Below are 21,881 nucleotides of genomic sequence, written 5' to 3' on the forward strand. Positions count from 1 at the left end.
GGCAATCATTCTCACATCAGCATATCAGATAGCCAGGTGGCGAAGGAAAGAACTGCAACTAGTCTTAAAAGCTCATAAATGTATAATTTACAGAGGTGCACATCATATTGTGCACTTCCAATCCAACCAAAGTCTCAGCCTGCTCCTACACGAGCTCCGGTGTCTCTCCAGTTCATGTCCATCATTTGAATACAATTAAACACCTATTAATATGCAATTAACATTGTGGGTTCATGCCTCACTTGAAACTTTAGCACATAATCTCAGCTGATAGTTCCCAGCTGAGGTCGACAAGGCTGGAGGTCAATGTCTGGTCAAGAAGCTCACTAAACTCTTTAAACCTACGTGGGGGCAAGGAACTATCTTGCAAGAATACAAAGATGCCTCCATTGTCCACCTGTATAAGGGGAAAAGAACTTGCCAAACTTGCGACAGTCACAGAGGAACCTCACTATTATCTATCGCCAGCAAGATCTTTGCCTGAATCCTTCTGAACCGCTTCGGGCAACACCTCAACCAGGATCTGCTGCCCAAGAGTCAGTACAGTTTCAGAAAACCGATATTTTTTCAGTAAGACAATTCCAGGAGAAATGTTAAGAACAGTAATTGGATCTCTACACCACGTTTGTTGCCAGTCTTTGACACAGTCAGACGTGAGGACCTTGGAAGGTAATGGAAAAATTTAGCTGCCCTAAGAAATTCATCACAACGGTTCGACTGTTCCATGATGGCATGCTTGCACCAGTCCTAGATGGTGAGTCATCCAACCCATTCCCAGTCACTAATGGGCTGCGTGTTAGTACCTCTTCAGTTTGTTTTTCTCCGCCTTGCTCTCCAAAGTCTTCCATGATGATGATTCTGGCACCAAGATCAGATATCGCATGGCTGGGAAGCTGCTCAATATGAGACAACTCCAGGGCAAAGACCAAGGTCTCCAAGAACATAGATCTAGATTTCCTACTTACCGATGACTATGAACTAGTTGCCAGTTCAGAGCTAGACATGCAATGCGGTATGGGCCTGTTCTCCAATGCATGTGACAACTTTGGCCTTACAATCAGCACAAAGAAACCTGAAGTAATGTACCAGCCTGTTCTCGGAAAGCCCTATCTCAAGTCCAAGATTTCAATCCATGACCAGAACCTGTCAGCAATGGATAAGTTCACTCACCTTAGCAGCACATTTTCTCACGCTATATTAATGACGAGACACATGCAAGAGCTGCCAAAGCAAGGGTCACCTTTGGCAGACTTCGAACGTCAGTCTGAGAATGTTGAGGTGCAAGTCTGCCTACAAACAAAGTCTATAGAGCAATAGTCCTGTACACTCTGCCCTATGGATATGAAACTTGGAATGTGTACCGGTGTCATGCCAAGAAGCTCAACCATTTTCACGTGAGCTGCCTTCGGAAGCTTCTGAAGACCAGATGATAGGACAAAATACCAGATACTCAGGTGCTCAGCCGAGCTGGCATACCAAGCAACCACACCATATTGAGACAGTCACAACTGAATTGGGTTGGTCATGTAATCAGAATGCCTGATACTTGCTTGCCAAAGCAAATCTTTTATGGAGAGCTCAAGTCTGGGTTGTGCTCTCATGACAGTCAAAGGGAGTACTATAAGTTAATACATCAGTGCAGGACTGGACAAATGCTGTAATGTTAGAGGTGCCAGGTTTCAGATAAGATGTTACATCAATGCCACATCTGTTCTTTCAGGTAGATATAAAAGATCCCATGGCATTAATCAAAGAGCAACAGGGTAAGTTTTCTAGTGTCTTGGCTAACAGTTATTCCTCAAGTTTCTGGGACAATGTGATGCACAAATTAGCTACTGCATTTTTTTATGTTGCACCACTAAACACACTCATAAAGTACTTCATTGGCTACGAAGAGCTTTGGGGGGTCCTAACCTGCTTTATAAATGCAAGTTACTTTCTTCCTTGTTCCAATTTGCCAACCAGTGGAAATATCTTTTTCAATATTTGCCCTGTAAAAACCTTTCAAATGTTGAAAACCTGCTAGATTCCTCCCAAATATCAGAATGCACTCTTACAATTCTGACAATTAAGAAATTAAAAGCAGAATTAGCAGCTTTTGTAAGAGGAATTTCACATATCCACCACTTTAACAAGTTTCAGTGGTAACAGCAACATGCAAATAGTTAAATCATGATAACGAAAGCTGAAAAAATTCACAAAAGTTTAGTTTCTGTTCACTGAAGGTTAAGCAGCAATATATAGGAAATGCATGAAACCACAGTTAACTTGCTGACCACACATTCACCACTTTCTGTTCAATAAATAAACCACAACAAAATTGTGGCTCAATAGTGAACGATAACTGGTCTCATAACAACCAAACAGTGACAGCATAATAATGAGAATGAGAGTTGTGGCCATAGCCATTACAAATTATTAGCCAGTGATTATTCCAAAGTTATACCAGGCTACTCAATTACTGGTACTTTAGCCAGTTCACTATCAAAGTGGTGTTTTCCCGATTGAATGAGGACTATCAGCCAGTTCATAGAGTGATTTAACCATATAAACTTCAGAAGTAGAGCCAAACCAAGAACATATTCAAAAAAGCAGAACTGAGAAAGTGCATCCAAGAGGGACATCCAGTGATCATTTATTTCTCCTGTGCTCAAACCACCATCTTTGGCTGAATCAGGGATCAGTACAATTCCTTTCTGAATACTAGAAGTCAGACAACAATTATAGTCAGCGACTAAACTGTTGCAAAATATTAGAAGGCTCAGCACCTATATGAATATATGTTATCCTGTCCCCTGCTCCATACTGCAGCCTCAGAGTATGCTTATTGTACTCATAGCTCAATTTAAATTTGCAGAGCTTGCATTCATTATTTGCTTGAAGCAAATCTGTTCAGCAAAAATAGTTGTGAAATTTTTTAAACAGTAAAATAACAAATGTATTTCAACAAGTTTCTTACTTTATCATTTCTTTTATTTCTTCAATTTCATTTTTAAAAAATAACTTACATGCTTTTCAAAAGAAAAGATGAGTAATATTTGGCGCTGCAATCTGAGAGATCTACTGGCTCTTTCAGTCAAGTTTGATGCTCTCTCATTGGTTTCTGACAGTCCGGTTCATTTATGTTGTATGATGGATTTCAGAGTACCAACAAAATATTCAGCTCGGGATGGTAACAGATCGCATAAGTCTACCCACTATTAAGACGATCACTGAAACATATCAACTTCCCTAGCAGCTCACAGTAAGGGAGTACAAAAAAGGCAAGAAACTTCAGTATTAACAGCATAATGATAGTATTTTATAGGAGGCCAGAACGATAATGTTCAATGGGTTGCATGGCCTGCTTATGTGCTGTAAAATTCTTTCTTCCTAGAATTGCAAAGCGTATGGTTACAATACCAGTGTCATATTAGGCCCCTGGCAGTTAGCTTTTTGGTTGACAAGCAGATCCGGGGTCCAAGCTCGTGGTAACATTGGTCAGATACATTTCTCATCAGGCAAAAGAAATTTAAGGTGCAACATCCTAAGATAACTAGTTCTCCCTAATATAGTTTCAAAAGAAAAAACTCAAGAATCTAAGTAAATGAAGTTTCTATCGGTCAGTACTTAAGATCATACTGTTTTACTTCATTATGCTAAGGTTGAGCTCTGGGTGGGAGGTGCAGGAGTCTGAAGACCAACATATGATACAATTGGCAAAGAGATACAACAATTTCTTGTGACCCATTTTCTACCATGGCTTGTAACGTTAACATTAAGGTTCTTCCAGAACCTATATAATAGCTTAGCAAAAAAAATAATTACCTTAGTTAATGCTGCTGTCAACCCTGCGGTTTTCGAAGCCTTTGTAACGGTAGTTGCTGAAGAGCAGTTGTCCGGTTTAATTTTCTCAATGGTCTGCATTTTACAAGTACCCTGCACTTTGGATGCTGCAGGAGCGGACCTGCTTGCCTTCTTCATTCTGTGCTCACAGCTTGTGATACATTTACAATTGAATCTGAAAAATAGGTTAACCTGTGTGTTAAGGGATAAGGAATGAACAAGAAGCGTTTGAAAGCTTAAGTTTGCTGGCTAATTTCAAAATCTAAATACAATTTTTAAAAAGTTGATTTTTTTTTAAACTTCCCATAAAATAATTACAATAAAAATGTGCTTTCCTCTGATTTTCTTCAAGGTACTGACACTTGTTAGTTACAAACCTGCTGCCACTCCTCTCAGCCACCTGCTTTTGGCTGGAGATAGTGCAGATCCGTTTAACGGAAAAGAGATAGACCAATAGTCTGATTAATTTGGAAATGGCAAGAAACAACAGATAATCCAGTAAATGCTATCAGACACAATGGGATTTCATACCAACAGGCTATGCTATAGCTGTTGAGCACAATTGTGTTCAGTGCAAGTTTCTTGGGAGACAACTTTAGCAACAGAACAGATGTGAAAAAGAAATAGTGAGGCCAAGAATATCAACAGATGAATGGGACTACGGGTTGAGTCAACAGTAAGGGGCTATAGTACTGCTGGTTAAACTTGCAAAACAATTCATTTCAATCTTTTACAACAATATTTTCACTGGCCCACCACTGGCCTTAGAGAAAAGATTGAATGATTCAGCCTTTACAACGCAGCAGGACTAAAACACGTGGCACCAAGGGTGTGAGATCTGAAGTAAGTTAATAAATATGGATTGGGATCACTAATGAAAGTGTGGATAAAGTTATATGTTAAATAAAGAGCAAAATAAACAGGAAACAAGGCAGAAGGGTTAATCTGGCAGAGTGAAATATCAACAATAGCACAGATAAATCTGTTTCAGGGGATCTGCATGCCATGTGTTGTATGAATAGCTCTATTTTCCTCCAAGGAATTTGTTCCAGCCTCGAAAAAGATTTTTTGTGTAGAACAGGGGGAGAATGGAGAATCAGACATTGCGGTCACAAGCTACTGAACATACCGTGATGGCCTTTGATCCGGAAGCAGTAAAGAAAATTTTTAATTTCTTTAAAAGGTCTGTCAATTTTTTTTTTGTTCATTTACAGGATGTGGGCATCACTCGCTGGGCCAGCATTATTGCCCATCCCTAAATGCCCTTGAGGTGGTGATGGTGAGCTGCCTTTTTGAACTGCTGCAGTCCATGTGTTGTAGGTACACCAACAGTGCTGTTAGGGAGTTCCAGGAATTTGACCCAATGACAGTGAAGGAACGGCAGTATCTGTAATTGTTTTTAAGAATGTTTGAAAAAGACTTGAGTCAACCAATTGTAATGGGATCAATTGTAATTTACTTGGATAAGAAGAAATACTAATCGTGTGACCTGGCAACGCCTGACTTGGAAGCAGTAGCAACAGGGAGTTAATTAAGAAAAAAGCCATGCAGCTGACAGACAGAGGAGAGCTACAAGCAGAGGAGCTGGAGGGTGAAGGTGATCGGGCCACAGATGCAGACACAGTTTAATTTGTATTGATTCGGATTCCTGTTAAAATTATAAAAAGTGAAATTTTGTTGGTAATTTCTTCATTTGGGTACAACTTAGTAAATTTGGTTATTTTGGTTTACAGTATCCCCACAGGGTTCAGAACAACATCTTGTTTGTGGACATTTTTACAACTCTCAACAACCCAAAGCACTTGACAGCCACTGATGCATTTAAGTGTAATCCCTCTTGTAATGTAAGAAACAGGGCAGTCACTTTGCACATACCAATATTCCACAACCAGCAATGAGATAGTCCATGCTTACTGGGAGCTAGTTTTATGAAATCTGTCTTTGAATAAAGGGAAGATATATAGAACAGTACTACTACAAAGAGGCACTTAGAGAAAACCTAGAAACCAACAAAAGCTCAAAAGGGAAGCAACCTGCATTTACGTCAAATGTGGAATTGTTGGTCCAAGCTAGTTTCAACGTACCATGAATAGTCAAGCATCAGTTTATAAAGTGCCATCATTGTTGCATTAGACTAATCATTCACCATATTAGTCAGTTTATCAATTGCAGTGCCAACTAACACTGAAACATCTGACATTCAGCAGGTTTGAGACTGACGTGAGCCCTATAATATCCAATATCTTCTGCCAAACAACATGAGCTAGTGTGGAATATTTCTTGTTCCCTCATCATTTCTACAGTACTGTTTACTTTACACCCTCTATAGCCGGGACCCAAGATTCCAATCCAATTGAAATAAATCATTTTGGGCATTCATATCATCAGGATAATCTTCCAGTGCATTCAACAAGCCAGTGAGCCAAGTTCGGTGCAAGACTCACACTTCAAGTTGGGTGATGGAAGCTAGAATTTCAGGTACCAGTCATGAGGATGGATCCATTTCAGATCTCCAGATCAGCAGATGGCATTAAACCAAAGGTTGAAGGGTCAGTCCCTGTAATCCATCCTAGGGACAACAAAGTTGACCAATGAAGTACTATAGTGAAGCATGTCTTAATCAAGAAGATTGGAAAATGTTGAAGGTGAGAGTTCAGTTTGGAACTTTGAATAAGAAGTTGACATACTACCTTATACGTGCTACAGACAGTAATCACAGCTATTGTAAAAACCAAAACAAACATTTCCTTTATGGGCAGACAACACAATACAAACAATTGCAAATTATAGGTGACAACAGAACATGGCATTATACATACTGGAGAGGGGGAGATCACATATTTAAAATGACTGCTATAGGATGTGAAGCTCTTAGAATATTCTGCTTTTCCCCAACCTTGTGGATGATGGCAAAAGTGATCTGAATGTGAAGGTTGAATGAATCAGAAGGAATTCCAATAGTCCTATAGTTAAAAAGAACTTATAAAAGGCTAATAAAAGCTACAGAGCACTTGATAGGTCATTTTCATTTGTTTCTAGTTCAAACTCATCTCATCCGTGAGACCAATTCCTGCTCTTAAAATGCTCGCCACCTAACTTTCCTTCCCGGCCCTCATATTTGCTGAAATTGTAAATGGTTCTTTGTCCTCAGTTACTGCCCCCTCCCTTTCAAAACTGACATCATCACCCACTCCTTAAAGAAAAAAGTCACCCTGTCCTTGAAAACTGTGGCTCAATCTCCAACCAGCCATTCCTCTCCAATGATCTTAATGTATTACTGCCTCCCAAATCCATGCCCATCTTTCAGGCTCCCTTCCCTAGCACTGCATTGAAACGCCCCGATCAAATTCAAAAATGACATCCTTGTTTTGTGACTATGAGCTCTGCAAGAATTTGACACCAGGTGAACATGCTATCCTCCTCCAAAGTCTCTCCTCCTTGTGCAGCTCAATGGGTCAGCTTAGTTGATTCCACTCAGACAGAGTCAGAGCTTTGCCAGCAATGGCTTCACTTTCCACCCCTACATCATTACCAGAGTTCCCCAAGGATCCACTCTTGCGTCCCCACCACTTTCTGATCTACATGCTGCCCCCTGAGGGCATCCACTAGCATATGCAGTCAGGCTCCACAAATATGTTGATGATACCCAGCTCTACCTCCCCACCACCTCTTCAATGTCTATGTCGTCAAACTGCTGATGTTAAATGATCCGTAATTGTTTCTAGTTATGCACTGGAGAGACTAAAACCCTTGTCTGTGGCCCATGCCACAAACGTTGTATCCTTTCTCCTAATTCCATTCCATTCCCCAACCACTGTGTAAGATTGAATCAGATTGATTGCAACCTGGCACCCCATCCAACACCAAAGGTGAGCTTCTGATTCCATACTCTCTCCCCCTATTATGACAGCCAATGGTAAAGGCTGAGTTGTTCAAATCCCAGAGGGAAACTTGAAACAACTGCCGTAACTCATTTTTGCAGTTTGTATGTTTCAAGATGCAGGCTTTGAATTCAGCAGTTATAAGACCACCAAATCTCAAGAGAGTTTTTATAAAACTAAATTAAACATTTATTAATACAAGAAAAATTGTAAACACATTCATACGTCTACAAAATTACCACTGTAATAACTACAAAAATCCCCTAATTAATCTGACTCTCAGTTACACCCCCGTTAAGGCAACAGTAAATCTCATAGATTTAAAGAGACACCTGGCAGAGCACACCCTGGACCGTCGCAATCAAAATGAGTTTCTTTCAGCTCTGGGTCCTTGCAGACAGCAGCTTGAGGCTTATAGGCTGGAGGCTTCTCACACTTGTTGGGTCTTAAAATGCCTCTACCTTACACACAATTTCCTTTCTCCTTTATACATATATTTCTCTTGGAATGTAAGTTTTCCATTGTATCACTAGGCTTTTAACTTCACCTCTTGTAACAATAGCATCCTTTCATCCCACCATTTTAATTAGTAAGCTGAAAAAAAATAAACACATTGCTTTGCGTCTTCTAGTTAGGTGGATGATTTCACCCGCAGTCTTGAATAGTTTCTTTTAACAAATGTAAATTTACACTTTACCTTTCCACCCTCCTTACGTTTATCCAATTAACATCTCAAAACTACTATCAAAGCACCCAGCACCTAGTTGGCTTTAATCCAATTAAGACACACACTGACATACACATAGACACAGTCCCCACTATTTTAAAATAATTTCTAATAATATTATTATGGGAAGGGATGGCGTGGTGGTTGAACATCACTTGGAGAAAGCACTGAGGGTGACAAGGGCACAGAATGTATTCTGGGTGGGAGACTTCAATGTCCATCACCAAGAGTGGCTCAGTAGAATCACTACTGAAGGGCTGGCCAAGTCCTAGATGACATAGCTGCTCGACTGGATCTGTGGCAGGTGGTGAGGGAACCAACAAGAGGGAAAAACATGCTTGGACCCTATCCTCACCAACCTGCCTGCCACAATGCATCTGTCCATGACAGTATCGGTAGGAGTGGCCATCGCACAGTCGCTGTGGAGGCGAAGTCCCGCCTTCACATTGAGGATACCCTCCATCGTGTTGTGTGGCACTACCACCATGCTAAAATGGATAGATTTCGAACAGATCTAGCAACTCAAGACTGGGCATCCAAGAGGCGCTGTGGGCCATCAGCAGCAGCAGAATTGTACTCGAACACAATCTATAACCTCATTTCCTGGCATATGCCCAACTCTACCATTACCATCAAGCTAGGAGATCAACCCTGGTTCAATGAAGAGTGCAGCAGGGCATGCCAGAAGCAGCAACAGGCATACCTAAAAATGAAGTATCAACCTGGTGACGCTGTAACACAGGACTACTTGCATGCCTGAGATGAGGAGAAATTTCTTCACCCAGAGAATGGTGAGTCTGTGGAATTTGTTACCACAGGAAGTAGTTGAGGCCAAAACATTGTATGTTTTCAAGAAGGAGTTAGATATAGCTCTTGGGGCAAAAGGGATCAAAGGATATGGGGAGAAAGCAGGAGCTATTGAGGTGGATGATCAGCCATGATCATAATGAATGGTGGAGCAGGCCTGAAGGGCCAGATGGCCTATCCTGCTCCTAGTTTCTATGTTCTATGTTCTAAATGCCAAACAGCATAAGCAGCAAATGATAGACAAAGCTAAGTGATCCCACAACCAACGAATCAGGTCTAAGCTCTGCAGTCCTGCCACATCCAGTCATGATTGATGGTGGACAATTAAACAACTCACTCCCCATCCTCAATGATGCAGGAGACCAGCACATCAGTGCAAAAGATAAGGCTGAAGCATTCGCAACAACCTTCAGCCAGAAGTGTCAAGTAGATGATCCATCTCGGCCTCCTCCGGAGGTCTCCAGCATCACAGATGCCAGTCTTCAGCCACTCCACGTGATATCAAGAAACGGTTGAAGGCACTGGATCCTGCAAAGGGCAATGGGCCCTGACAATATTCTGGTAATAGTACTGAAAACTTGTGCTCCAGAACTTGCTGCACCCCTAGCCAAGCTGTCCCAGTACAGCTACAACACTGGCATCTACCCGGCCGTGTGGAAAATTGTCCAGATACGTCCTGTACACAAAATGCAGGACGAATCCAACTCAGCCAATTACCACACCATCAGTCTACTCTCAATCATCAGTAAAGTAATGGAAGGGGTCATCAACAGTGCTATCAAGCGGCACTTGTTTAGTAATAACCTGCTCACTGACCTGATTACAGACAAAAGAGCTGAACTCCCAAGGTGGGTGAGAGTGACTGCTCTCGACAACAAGGCAGCATTTGACTGATTGTGGCATCCAAGAGCCCAACAAAACTGGAGTCAATGGGAACTTTCCGCTAGTTGGAGTCATACCTAGCACAAAGGTAGATGGTTGTGGTTGTTGGAGGTCAGTCATCTCAGCTTTTTTTTATTATTCGTTCATGGGATGCGATGGGTGTTGCTAAAGGACATTAGTGAACCAGGTGGGTTTTTACGACAATCGACAATGGTTTCTTGGTCATCATCAGTTTCTTATTTCCAGATTTTTATTGAATTCAAATTTTACCATCTGCTGTGGGGGGATTCAAACCTGGGTCCCCAGAGCATTACCCTGGGTCTCTGGAGTATTAGTCCAGTGACAATACCACTACGCCACAGCCTCCCCTAAGGAGGCTTCAGGACATCACTGCAGGAGTTCCTCAGGGTAGTTTCCTCGGCCCAACCATCTTCAGCTTCTTCATCAATGGTCTTCTCTCCATCATAAGGTCAGAAGTGGGGATGTTCGCTGATGATTGCATAATGTTCAGCACCATTCGCGATTCATCAGATACTGAAGCAGTCCATGTCCAAATGCAGCAAGACCTGGACAATACCCAGGCTTGGGCTGATAAATGGCAAGTAACATTTGTGCCACACAAGTGCCAGACAATGGCCACCTCCACCAAGACAGAATCCAACCATCACTCCTCAATGTTAAATGGCATTATCATCACTGAATCCCCACTATCAACAACCTGGGGATTACCATTGGCCAGAAACTGAACTGGACTAGCCATATAAATACTGTAGCTGCAAGAGCAAGTCAGAGGCTAGGGATCATGCGATGAGTAGCTCATCTCCTGACTCCCAAAGCCTGTCCACCATCTACAAGGCACAAGTCAGGAGTGTGATGGAATGCTCTCCACTTGCCTGGATGAATGCAGCTCCCACCACATTGAAGAAGCTTGATACCATCCAGGACAAAGCAGCCCCCTTGATTGGCAGCATATCCACAAACATTCACTCCCTCCATCACCGACACACAGTAGCAGCAGTGTGTACCATCTACAAGATGCAATGCAGCAACTCACTAAGGCTCCTTAGACAACATCTTCCAAACCCACAACCACCAGAAGAATAAGGGCAGCAGATAGATGGAAACACCACCACCTGGAGGCTCCTCTCCAAGTCACTCACCATCCTGACTTGGAAATATATCGCCATTCCTTCACTGTCGCTGGGTCAAAATCCTGGAACTCCCTTCCTAACAGCATTGTGGGTGGTGTACCTACACCACAGGGACTGCAGCAGTTCAAGAAGACAGCTCACCACCATCTTCTCAAGAGCAACCAGGATGGGCAATAAATGCTGGCCCAGCCAGCAAAGCCTACATCCCGTGAATGAATTAAAAAAAAATATCTTCTTGAGAATATCTTCTGCACCGCCTACTCTCACTTCCTAAACACTGTCCATTTCCACCCCTCCACAGTCCATATGCTGCTAAAACTCTCATCATCTTGTTCAGATTCTTTTATAGGTTCACTGTTCACTATCCCTAACCTCCTTCAGGCTTGCAACCTTCCCCTCTCAAACTCTGTCATCTGACTCTGGGCTCCTGTGTATGTCACCCTATCATCCCCATCTTAGCCACCTGTGCTTTCAACAATCTTGGTTCTCAGATTTCCTTCTTTTTTCAAGGCTCTGCTTCAAACCTCCTCTTTGAACAAACTTTAATCCACATCTGCTAATATCACCTGCTTTGGCTTGGTGTCCAAATTTTTGATTACACCTCCATGAACCACAACTTGCATTTGTATAGTATTTTAATGTAGTAAAACATCTCCAGATGCTTCACAGGACCAATACTGAACAAAAGTAGGACAGGGGACCAAAAGTTTGGTCAAAGAAGTAGGTTTTAAGGAACAGCTTAAATGAGGGGAAAGAGGTAGAGACATGGAGAGGTTTAGGGAGGGAATTCCAGAGCTTGGTCCGAGACAGTGGAAAGCATGGCCACTGTGGTGCAGTGAAAGAATATGGAATGCACAGGAGGCCAGAACTGAAGAAATTGTGGAGAGTTGTAGGGATGAAGGAACTTACAGAGATTCAGAGAGGAAAAGCTATGGAAGGATTTGAATTTTAAAATGGAGGCAGCACGCATCTGAAATTGGACCAATGATAGACCTTTGAGGGACTCCAGAGGTCAATGTATGGGAGCAGGAAGCTATTGCAAGTGATACTCTGGCCACAAATGGATAGATAAAAATGAAAATAGACAAGTGAAGTCCTGCAAATCTTGACAACAGAGGTGAAGCATTGGAGGAGGATTGATAGTCAACCATGTCAAAGGCTAAAGACAGGTCAATAAAAATGAGGATGAATAGTGCACCATGGTCAAAGGTGACATAGAATGTCATTTATGACTTTGATAAGGGCCATTTCAGTGCTGTGGCAGGGCAGAAATCTAATTGAGAGATTCAAACATAGGGTCATGGGAAACATGGGCACGGAATTTGGACGTGACATGATGTTAAAGGACTTTGGAGAGGAAAGAGAGGTTGGTGGTGGCACAGTAATTTGCAAGGACAGAGGTGTGAAAGGTGGTCGTGATGACAGCAAATTTGAAGGGGGCAGGAGTGATGGTACAAGAGCAGAGGAAACCATTTGCAATATCAGCTAACATGTGGTCAAGAAGGGAAGCTGGGTGTTCATCAGTTTGGTCGGAATGGGATCAAGAGAGCAAATTAGCCTCATGGACATAGGGAGTTTGAAGACTGTTAGACCCAACTTTGAACTCTGTACAACTGAAGCATTACTTCCACTTTGTAATTCACCTCTTGAGATAATAACCAACATTTACCCACTGAACTACAGGGGCACTGTGTAACAGCATTCATGTAATTAAATGAAACATCTTCCCAGTTACATGCAGCTGATTTAAGATAAAGGCAAAATACTACGGATGCTGGAAATCTGAAACAGAAACAAAAAATGCTGGAAAAACTCAGCAGATCTGACAGCAGCTGTGGAGAGAAAAACAGAATTAACGTTTCGAGTCCGTATAACTCTTCTCCAGCTCTGAAGGGTCATACGGACTCGAAACGTTAAGTCTGTCTTTCTCTCCACAGATGCTGTCAGACCTGCTGAGTTTTTCCAACATTTTTTGTTTCTGCTGCAGCTGATTTAACTTTGCCTAATTTCCTGTGGACACCAGTTCCTGAACACTAGGTAAAGGAAACAGGAGCAGAAATCCATTGCTTGGGCAGGAAGCTTCTGTCAGGAAGGAGCAGGGGAAAGCAGCACAGTGTGTGGGACTAATTGGATAGCTCTTTCAAAGAGCTAGCACAGGCACTATTGTCAAAATAACTTCCTTCCATATGTTTTCAATACTATGCAAATAACCCATCCCATGTTCACTCTCGGAAGACTCTACTGAAAAGATGCTTGCCCTACAGAAAATCCATGAGAGCAGATACAGCCAGCAACTCAATTTGGGTAATTTTTTTTAGCAGTCCTCAGTGCACATATTACAGGGGCGAAGATCAATTGGTTGTTGTTTATCAGAAAGTTTTTGACAGCAGTCAGAGGTCACAAAGACTCCCAAAATCTGTGCTGCTACAGCACCAAACAGAATTTCCTTTCTCCAATTTAAAGAGTGTGCCAATTTCCAGCCAATGGTCCCATTTGACACTCACCCAACATTTACAAAAGAACCTAGAAATACAGCCAGCTTCCGCCAAGGTAAAGACAGGCACTGTGAAACGCATAACTTATACTAGGGAAGGAACCTGGAGCCCACACATTGAAGACTAGCCAAAGAAACACATTTGCCATTGATATCTGACCCAAGTTACACCTACAAACTGAAATTAGCACATTTCTAAACAGGAATTGAAATTAGTCTCAATTAGAAAATCAATTGTTTTAGACAGTAGCACCATTTCTAAAGTCATTTCAAATGTGTATCGACGTTTTATTAAAATTACAATATAAAAACCGAACGTAACTTAAAAGTATCTCTATTACACCAACCTGAACCTTTAAAAGTAGACCAATCAGCAATCTAAATCAGTTTTTAGTACCACAAATGCTGAAGTGCGCCATAATATTCCCAAACTTTACTTTAAAAAAATCCTTGAAAGCAAAACATTCATTCTTTTTCTCAGTGAGGCACTTTCAAAAATAAATCATATTCAATCTTTAATGCACACATGTTAAATTAGGACGCAGTCTGGATTTACTTAACTACAGTAAAACAATCAGGTAATGGAAATTTTAAAAGCCCAGGAGATATGTCTGCCCTGTTTTAACTACTCCCATTTCTTTCAGAGCTAGAAATAGTCTCCATAAAAGCTGGCACTGCAGTTAGAAACTCATTTGGCAAGACTTACTTACAATCACAGCCTGTCAATGTCGCCATCAGACACTGTTAAACTGTCACCAACGCTCAGCATTCCTGATCTAACTTGGAAGAGCAGAGCACTTCCCCCATCCCTTCAAGCTAAGGTAGTCAAAAGGAAGTTTGTTTCAAATTCTAGAGATGTAACAGTAATAACTTCAGTCTTGTGTTGTATATTACTGCACAAAGACCTCTTAAATCAAAGAGCAAAGTTCTAATCAGTGCTAACTACACCATGAATTTTTAAACAAATGTGCATCAGTTAAAGCTTGGGGGCCCTAGAACATTCCTAACTTCTATTTTACTTTGAATCCCAGGTTTATCTTGCAGCTGCTGAAATCCAGCATTTAGGCATTAGAATGCTTTGTCAAGTTGGGAGGTACAGTATAAATTATATTTGCTTTTATATAATATCAGTGACAGTGAAACCATCTCAAAGTGCTTCATGGACAGTTACATCTTGAAATACAGTAACTTCTGTGGGCAAACATGGTAGTCATTTCACACCAGCAGAGAAGAGGGAAACAAATAGTGGCCAGCTTGGTTATTCCAAAATGGGAGCGTTTGAAGGAAAATGTTACCTTTTGAAAAATGGCATGGGATTTTAAACAGGTACGATTAATGTCTCACCTGAAGAACAGTGCCTTCAGTAATGAAGCCTACTTTCAATACTTAAAGCACTGGAACGTCAGGGATAGGTTACACTGTCAAGCCATTGTGTGAGGCTTAAACATATAGACTTGTGAATCAAAAGCAAGTGTGCTATTACTGACTGAAACTGTTAACAGCGTATGCTGTACACTAACACTTATAAACTACAATTGTTTTCTTCAGGAGAGAGGGAAGAGAGAAAAACAAGAAAATATGCATAATTAGAAATTCGAAAGAGAAATTCTGAAAGTTCCAAAGAATCATATTGGGTTCCAAATGTTAACTGATTCTCTCTCCACAGGTGCTGCCAGACTGACTGAGTTTTTTGGCATTTCCTATTTTTGTTTCAGATTTCCAGCATCTGCAGTGTTTTACTTTTATGTTAGTGAAAATGTCTAGTGAAAGAGCCAACTCTACAGGGAGTTTACAAAAAAAAAACAGGCTAAATCCTAAACCAGTGTTCCAAATGAAACAGTTCCCTTCTTCAGGGGCCCCACTTGCTTTTACTGGAGTGGAAAACTTCTGAAATTAGACTCCATTTTTTACTTTAACACAAAACCAGTTTATAGATTTTGTTTTAAACAAAAGACAATGTCCCTCAGTTGATGTTTAATTTTTTGGTCTTGACCTCTCTTTTGTTTAAAACGCTGTTCAGATATTTTTTGCAGTGATCTCCTCACTCAGCTGTGCTAATTCAGCAAAAGTATACAGGTTTCAGTGCCAAAACTGTTAATGCTTTGAGGACTTTTGCATTGGATTTCAAGCAACAGACGTTGAGACATTCCTTTCAGCACAGTGAAATGATGAATGTTTAAAATTTTGAAATCCATTTTAAACCCTTGGAGGATCATTTTATTTCCTAGGCAAGCCTAACACCATTGAACTCATCCTAGACTTATGCTTCTGCTGCAGGAGGCTGGTGGACAAACTATTCCCAGACCTCCACTGATGCCCACCTTGGCTAAGCAACAGGAGGTGCAAACTCTTCACCTACCAGAGTGACATCCCATCACTGTTTAGTTCTGATCCAGAACTAAACAGTCAGGGATCCAACCAATGTACTCTCAACTCATGGCACTGAGCATTAGTGCTCCAATTTTCAGGGTATAGGAACAGGAGCAGGCCATTCAGCCCATCAAACCTATTCCGCCATTTGATCAGAACGTAGGTGATCTGGACCTCAAAATTATTTATCCATAATTGCTTTAAATACCTTGATACCCATAACTAATAAAAATCCATCAATCTAGTCTTGAACATTCCAGTCGCTCTCCCATCATCCATAGCTTTTTGGGAGACAGAATTCCAGATTTTGATTACCTTTACATGAAAAAAATGCTTCCTGATTTCCCTCCTAAATAGACTAATTTTGATTTGAAAATTACAGCCGCCTGTTTTTGATTCCCACATCAGGGAAAATAGTTTCTCCCTATCAATGGTCTCTGACCCAGATTGCATCCTGAGCACTCAGGCACAAGAATTTCGGCAGCCAGAAGGACATACTTGTCATTCTTGTCATTTGTGGAATGTCTACGAGATGGCTTTTTGGAGCAGCATGTGGTGGAGCCCACTAGGGAACAGGCAATTCTAGATTTGGTGATGTGTAATGAGGCAGATTTGATAAGGGAGCTTAAGGTGAAGGAACCCTTAGGGGGAAGTGACCATAATATGATAGAATTTACCCTGCAATTTGAGAGGAAAAAGCTGGAATCAGATTACAGTTGAATAAAGGCAACTACAGAGGCATGAGGGAGAAGCTGGCCAGAATTGACTGGGAGATGAACCTAGCAGGAAAGACAGTGGAACAGCAATGGCAGGAGTTTCTGGGAGTAATTTGGGAGACACAGAAAAAAATCATCCCTAGGAAGAAGAAGCGTACTAAAGGGAGGACAAGGCAACAATGGCTGACAAAGGAAGTCAGGGACAGCATAAAAGCTAAAGAGAAAGCATATAATGCGGTGAAGAGCAGTGGGAAACCAGGGGATTGGGAAGCCTTCAAAGACCAACAAGAGGACAACTAAAAAAGAAATAAGGAGGAAGAAGATTAAATATGAGGGTAAAATAGCCAGTAATATAAAAGAAGATTACAAGAGCTTTTTTAGATATATAAAGGGTAAGAGAGAGGCAAAAGTGGACATTGGGCCGCTGGAAAATGACGCTGGAGAAGTAATGGAACAAAGAAATGGTGGAGGAACTGAATAGGTACTTTGCGTCAGTCTTCACGGTGGAAGACACGAGTAACATCTCCAAAATTCAAGAGAGTCGGGTTGGGGGGGAAGGCGAGATGAGTATGGTGGCCATTACCAAGGAGAAGGTGCTAGGAAAACTGAAAAGTCTGAAGGTGGATAAATCACCTGGACTAGATGGATTACACCCCAGAGTTCTGAAGGAGATAGCTGAAGAGATAGTGGAGGCATTTGTGGTGATCTTTCAGGAATCACTCGAGTCAGGGAGGGTTCCAGAGGACTGAAAAATCGCTAATTTAACCCCCCTGTTTAAGAAGGGAGTGAAGAAAAGATGGGAAATTACAGGCCGATTAGCCTGACCTCAGTCATTGGTAAGATTTTAGAGTCTATTATTAAAGATGAGATTTCAGAATACTTAGAAGTGCATGGTAAAATAGGGCGAGGTCAGCATGGTTTCATCAAGGGGAGGTCATGCCTGAAAAATCTGTTAGAATTCTTTGAGGAGGTAACAAGTAGGTTAGACAAAGGAGAGCCAATGGATGTTATCTACTTGGGCTTCCAGAAGGCCTTTGACAAAGTGCCACACATGAGGTTGCTCAGTAAGATAAGAGCCCATGGTGTTAGAAGCAAGGTACTAGCATGGATAGAAGATTGGCTGTCTAGCAGGAGTCAGAGAGTGGGGATAAGGGGGTCCTTCTCAGGATGGCATCCAGTGACTAGTGGAGTTCTGCAGGGGTCAGTGTTGGGACAACTTTTCACTTTATACATTAATGATCTAGATGAAGGAACTGAGGGCATCCTGGCTAAGTTTGCAGATGATACAAAGATAGGTGGAGGGACAGGTAGTATTGAGGAGGCAGGGAGGCTGCAGAAGGATTTGGACAGGTTAGGAGAATGGGCAAAGAAGTAGCAGATGGAATACAACGTGGGCAAGTGTGAGGTCATGCACTTTGGTAGGAAGAATAGAGGCATAGACAATTTTCTAAATGGGGAGAGAATTCAGAAATCTGGACTGCAAAGGGACTTGGGAGTCCTAGTCCAGGATTCTCTTAAGGTTAACTTGCAGGTTGAGTCGGTAGTTAGGAAGGCAAATGCAATGTTGACATTTATTTCGAGAGGACTAGAATATAAAAGCAGGGATGTGCTACTGACAGACCACATTTAGAATACTGAGAGCAATTTTGGGCCCCCAATTTTAGGAAGGATGTGCTGGCCCTGGAGAAGGTCCAAAGAAGGTTCACGAGAATGATCCCAGGAATGAAAGGCTTAACATATGAGGACTCTGGGTCTATACTCAATGGAGTTTAGAAGGATGAGGGGGGATTTGATTGAAACTTACAGAATACTGAAAGGCCTGGATGGAATGGACATGGGGAAGATGTTTCCATTAGTAGGAGAGACTAGGACCCAAGGGCACAGCCTCAGAGTAAAGGGAAGACCTTTTAGAACAGAGTTAAGGAGAAACTTCTTTAGCCAGAGAATGGTGAATCTATGAAATTCATTGCCACAGAAGGCTGTGGAGGCCAGGTCATTAAGTGTATTTAAGACCGAGATAGGTAGGTTCTTGATTGGTAATGGGATCAAAGGTTACGGGGAGAAGGCAGGAGAATGGGGTTGAGAAACTTATCAGCCATGAATGAATGGTGGAGCAGACTCGATGGGCCGATTGGCCTAATTTCTGCTCCTATGTCTTATGGTTTTATGGTCATTCTCACCTTTCTCAAACTGATTTATTTTACAGTTCCTACTCCACTATAAGCCACAAAATCCCAAACACCATTCACAAGGTGAAACGCCATGTTCAACTTCCCCAATTTTAAAGGGGAGTGAGACAATAATGTCAATGAGGGAATGCTGTGTTCCAAAAGCCAGTTTGACATCACACTCCCATCAAAGTCTCTGTTCATGTGATTTCAAAAACGGTTTGTCCAAAACTAAATTCTACAACCACATCATGAAATCGGCACATATTTAATATGCTCTGCTTTCTTTTCACAGATTTGTATATTGCCAAGAACAGGGTGCTGGAATGTTCAAGAAGGCACTGACATACCTATCAGTTTGATGGTATGATTTTGGTAAAATGTGTGTAAAATACTTTTACAATTCATTAAATTGAACTGTCGAGTGCAAGAGGCGGCAATACAAATCTCTCCGATATCCAAAAGTCATATTGTAAGAAATTGGGGTCTTTAATAAGCGGGTATTTTCTGCATTTTATGCGATTTGTTGAACAGCCTTGATTCTGGAAGGAGGATTTCTAAATGCTTTGACCTCTAAACAGTCTTAGTTCAGGCTGCCATATTGACATTCCTCAGCTGCTGGGTGGCGTCTTGTGCACCTCCTTATCTATGCAAGTGTTTAGAAATGGCCAGGATGTGGCCCTCAACAAGATATAAAGTAAAAAGCTGACCACAAGCAGGGTGACACACAAGGGGGAGGGTAACCACCCTGATGTTTTGAGTACCAGCCCTGTATCCATTGGTCAGAATAGTTAACAAAGATGATTGACACTGGGTAAGCTACCAAACCCCCCCAAAAAAGTGTGTATATATTGGTGTCATACTGGTGGTGGGGGGCTGAGGTGGTGAGGTGGCAGTGCTCATTAGGCAGCTGCCTTCTTCAGATGGAAGATGGACCAGAGAAGGCAGACTGAGGGATCAAGGCAAGAGTTTCCTAACACTCCGACCAGAGAGCTGAATGCTTTAACACAAGCTGTTACGGGTTGTATACTTTTTCTGACTAATTACTTAATATATCATGTCGAACCTGTTGTTTCTTAATAAACCATCTTAAAATTACTTATGACTGGTTGACTGTCTATTTAGGTATCTGTGGCCCCCGATCCCAGGAAATCTCACATTTTGGTAGTCAAGAACTTGAGTATTGTTGAAAAGAGAGACGTGTCTAAGCTATTCGTCTTGCACTTACATTGGTATTCTTGCGAGTGCCCTGATAAGAGGGAAAACAACAACTCATACTGTATGTGGAGAGAGTGCTGAATGGTTGGCAAAAGGCATCACTATGGAGAATGCACCACTAATGGTAACTGACAGTTAACTGTCAAGCATTGTTTGAAATTTAAACCAGGCAACTTGACCCTGATTGGTTAAGGCATTGCCCTGAGGAATGAGTCAGTGAATGGCTACCACTTATTTTGTTTAGCTGAGACAGACACCATGTATGTACACATATTAATATACAGACAGAAAGAACACATACATACATTGCACCTGTTTCAGCTAAACAAAATAAGTGGTAGCCATTCACTGACTCATTCCTCAGGGCAATGCCTTAACCAATCAGGGTCAAGTTGCCTGGTTTAAATTTCAAACAATGCTTGACAGTTAACTGTCAGTCACCATCAGTGGCGCATTCTCCATGGCAATGCCTTATGCCAACCAATCAGCACTCTCTTCACATACAGTATAAGTTGTTGTTTTCCCAGTAATTTTGGGATTCTTGCGAGTGTCCTGATGAGTTCAAGACAAAAAGCTTAGACATGTCCCTTTTGTCAGCAAAACAGATACCTCTCCATTTGTTTGTATGTTAAAAGGAGGAAAGTCTGGAAAGAAAACATTTTGTTTAAAGTACTTCCCTGCTTTAACAGGAAAAAAAGGAACGTTGTTCTAAAATTTCTTTGACTTTTTTCTTGCTAACACAGGGCTGTTGCAGTGACATCAATGCCACACAAAACATGATATGGATTCCCCCTTTTCTAGAGTATGGTTTCCAGAGTGGTTTTGATTTCAGCACCTTCATCCCCAGCTGTTTGCAATTGAGCATTTCTGAATGGTCTCATTGATTAACATGGCTGAAATAGGCTTGCAGGTTAAGAAATTAGATATTTAAAATGAAAATATCACAAGAAAATTATGGTGAGACTATAAAGAGAGCACACAATGAACTAAATGAAAACAGTTTTAAAAAGCTAATTGTTTATTTTTTATTTGTTCATGGAATGTAGGCATTGCTGGTTAGGCCAGCATTTATTGCCCATCTCTAATTGCCCTTGAGAAGCTGGTGGTGAGCTGCCTTCTTGAACCTCTGCAGTCCATTGGTATAAGCACCTCCACTGTGCTGTTAGGGAGTGCGTGCCAGGATTTTGACCCAGTGAGTGAAGAAACAGCGAAATATTTCCAAGTCAGGAGGGGAAATATGCAGGTGGTGGTGTTCCCATGTATCTGCTGCCCTTGTCCTTCTAGGTGGTAGTGGTTGTGGGTTTGGAAGGTGCTGCCTAAGGAGCCTTGGTGAGTTCCTGCAATGCATCTTGTAGATGATACACACTGCTGCCACTGTGTGTCGATGGTGGAGGGAGTGAATGTTTGTGAATGGGGTGCCAATCAAGTGGGCTATTTTCTCCTGGATGGTGTCAAGCTTGAGTGTTTCTGGAGCTGCACTCATCCAGGCAAGTGGAGAGTATTCTATCATGATCCTGACTTGTGCCTTGTAGATGGTGGACAGGCTTTGGGAAGCCAGGAGGTGAATTATTCGCTGCAGAATTCCTAGCCTCTGACCTGCTCTTGTAGTCACAGTATTCATATGGCTAGACCACTTCAGTTT

General features: G+C 41.7%; 1 protein-coding gene across 11 annotated transcripts in view; it reads right to left on the bottom strand.

The window, feature by feature from the left end:
• Nucleotides 1–21,881, bottom strand: part of specc1la (sperm antigen with calponin homology and coiled-coil domains 1-like a) — a 388,745-nt gene that overhangs the window by 320,671 nt on the left and 46,193 nt on the right. For 6 of the 11 annotated variants that reach the window (XM_041202169.1, XM_041202167.1, XM_041202168.1 and 3 more), the window contains one exon: nt 3,808–4,000. In XM_041202169.1, the coding sequence (XP_041058103.1) occupies nt 3,808–3,963 (156 nt within the window). In that variant the 5' untranslated portion in view covers nt 3,964–4,000. Of the gene's footprint in view, nt 1–3,807; nt 4,001–6,269; nt 6,395–21,881 lie in introns of all 11 variants that reach the window. The other 5 variants (XM_041202172.1, XM_041202171.1, XM_041202170.1 and 2 more) reach the window with 1 other exon arrangement.

Source organism: Carcharodon carcharias, chromosome 13, assembly GCF_017639515.1.
Source record: "Carcharodon carcharias isolate sCarCar2 chromosome 13, sCarCar2.pri, whole genome shotgun sequence".
Taxonomy (NCBI): domain Eukaryota; kingdom Metazoa; phylum Chordata; class Chondrichthyes; order Lamniformes; family Lamnidae; genus Carcharodon; species Carcharodon carcharias.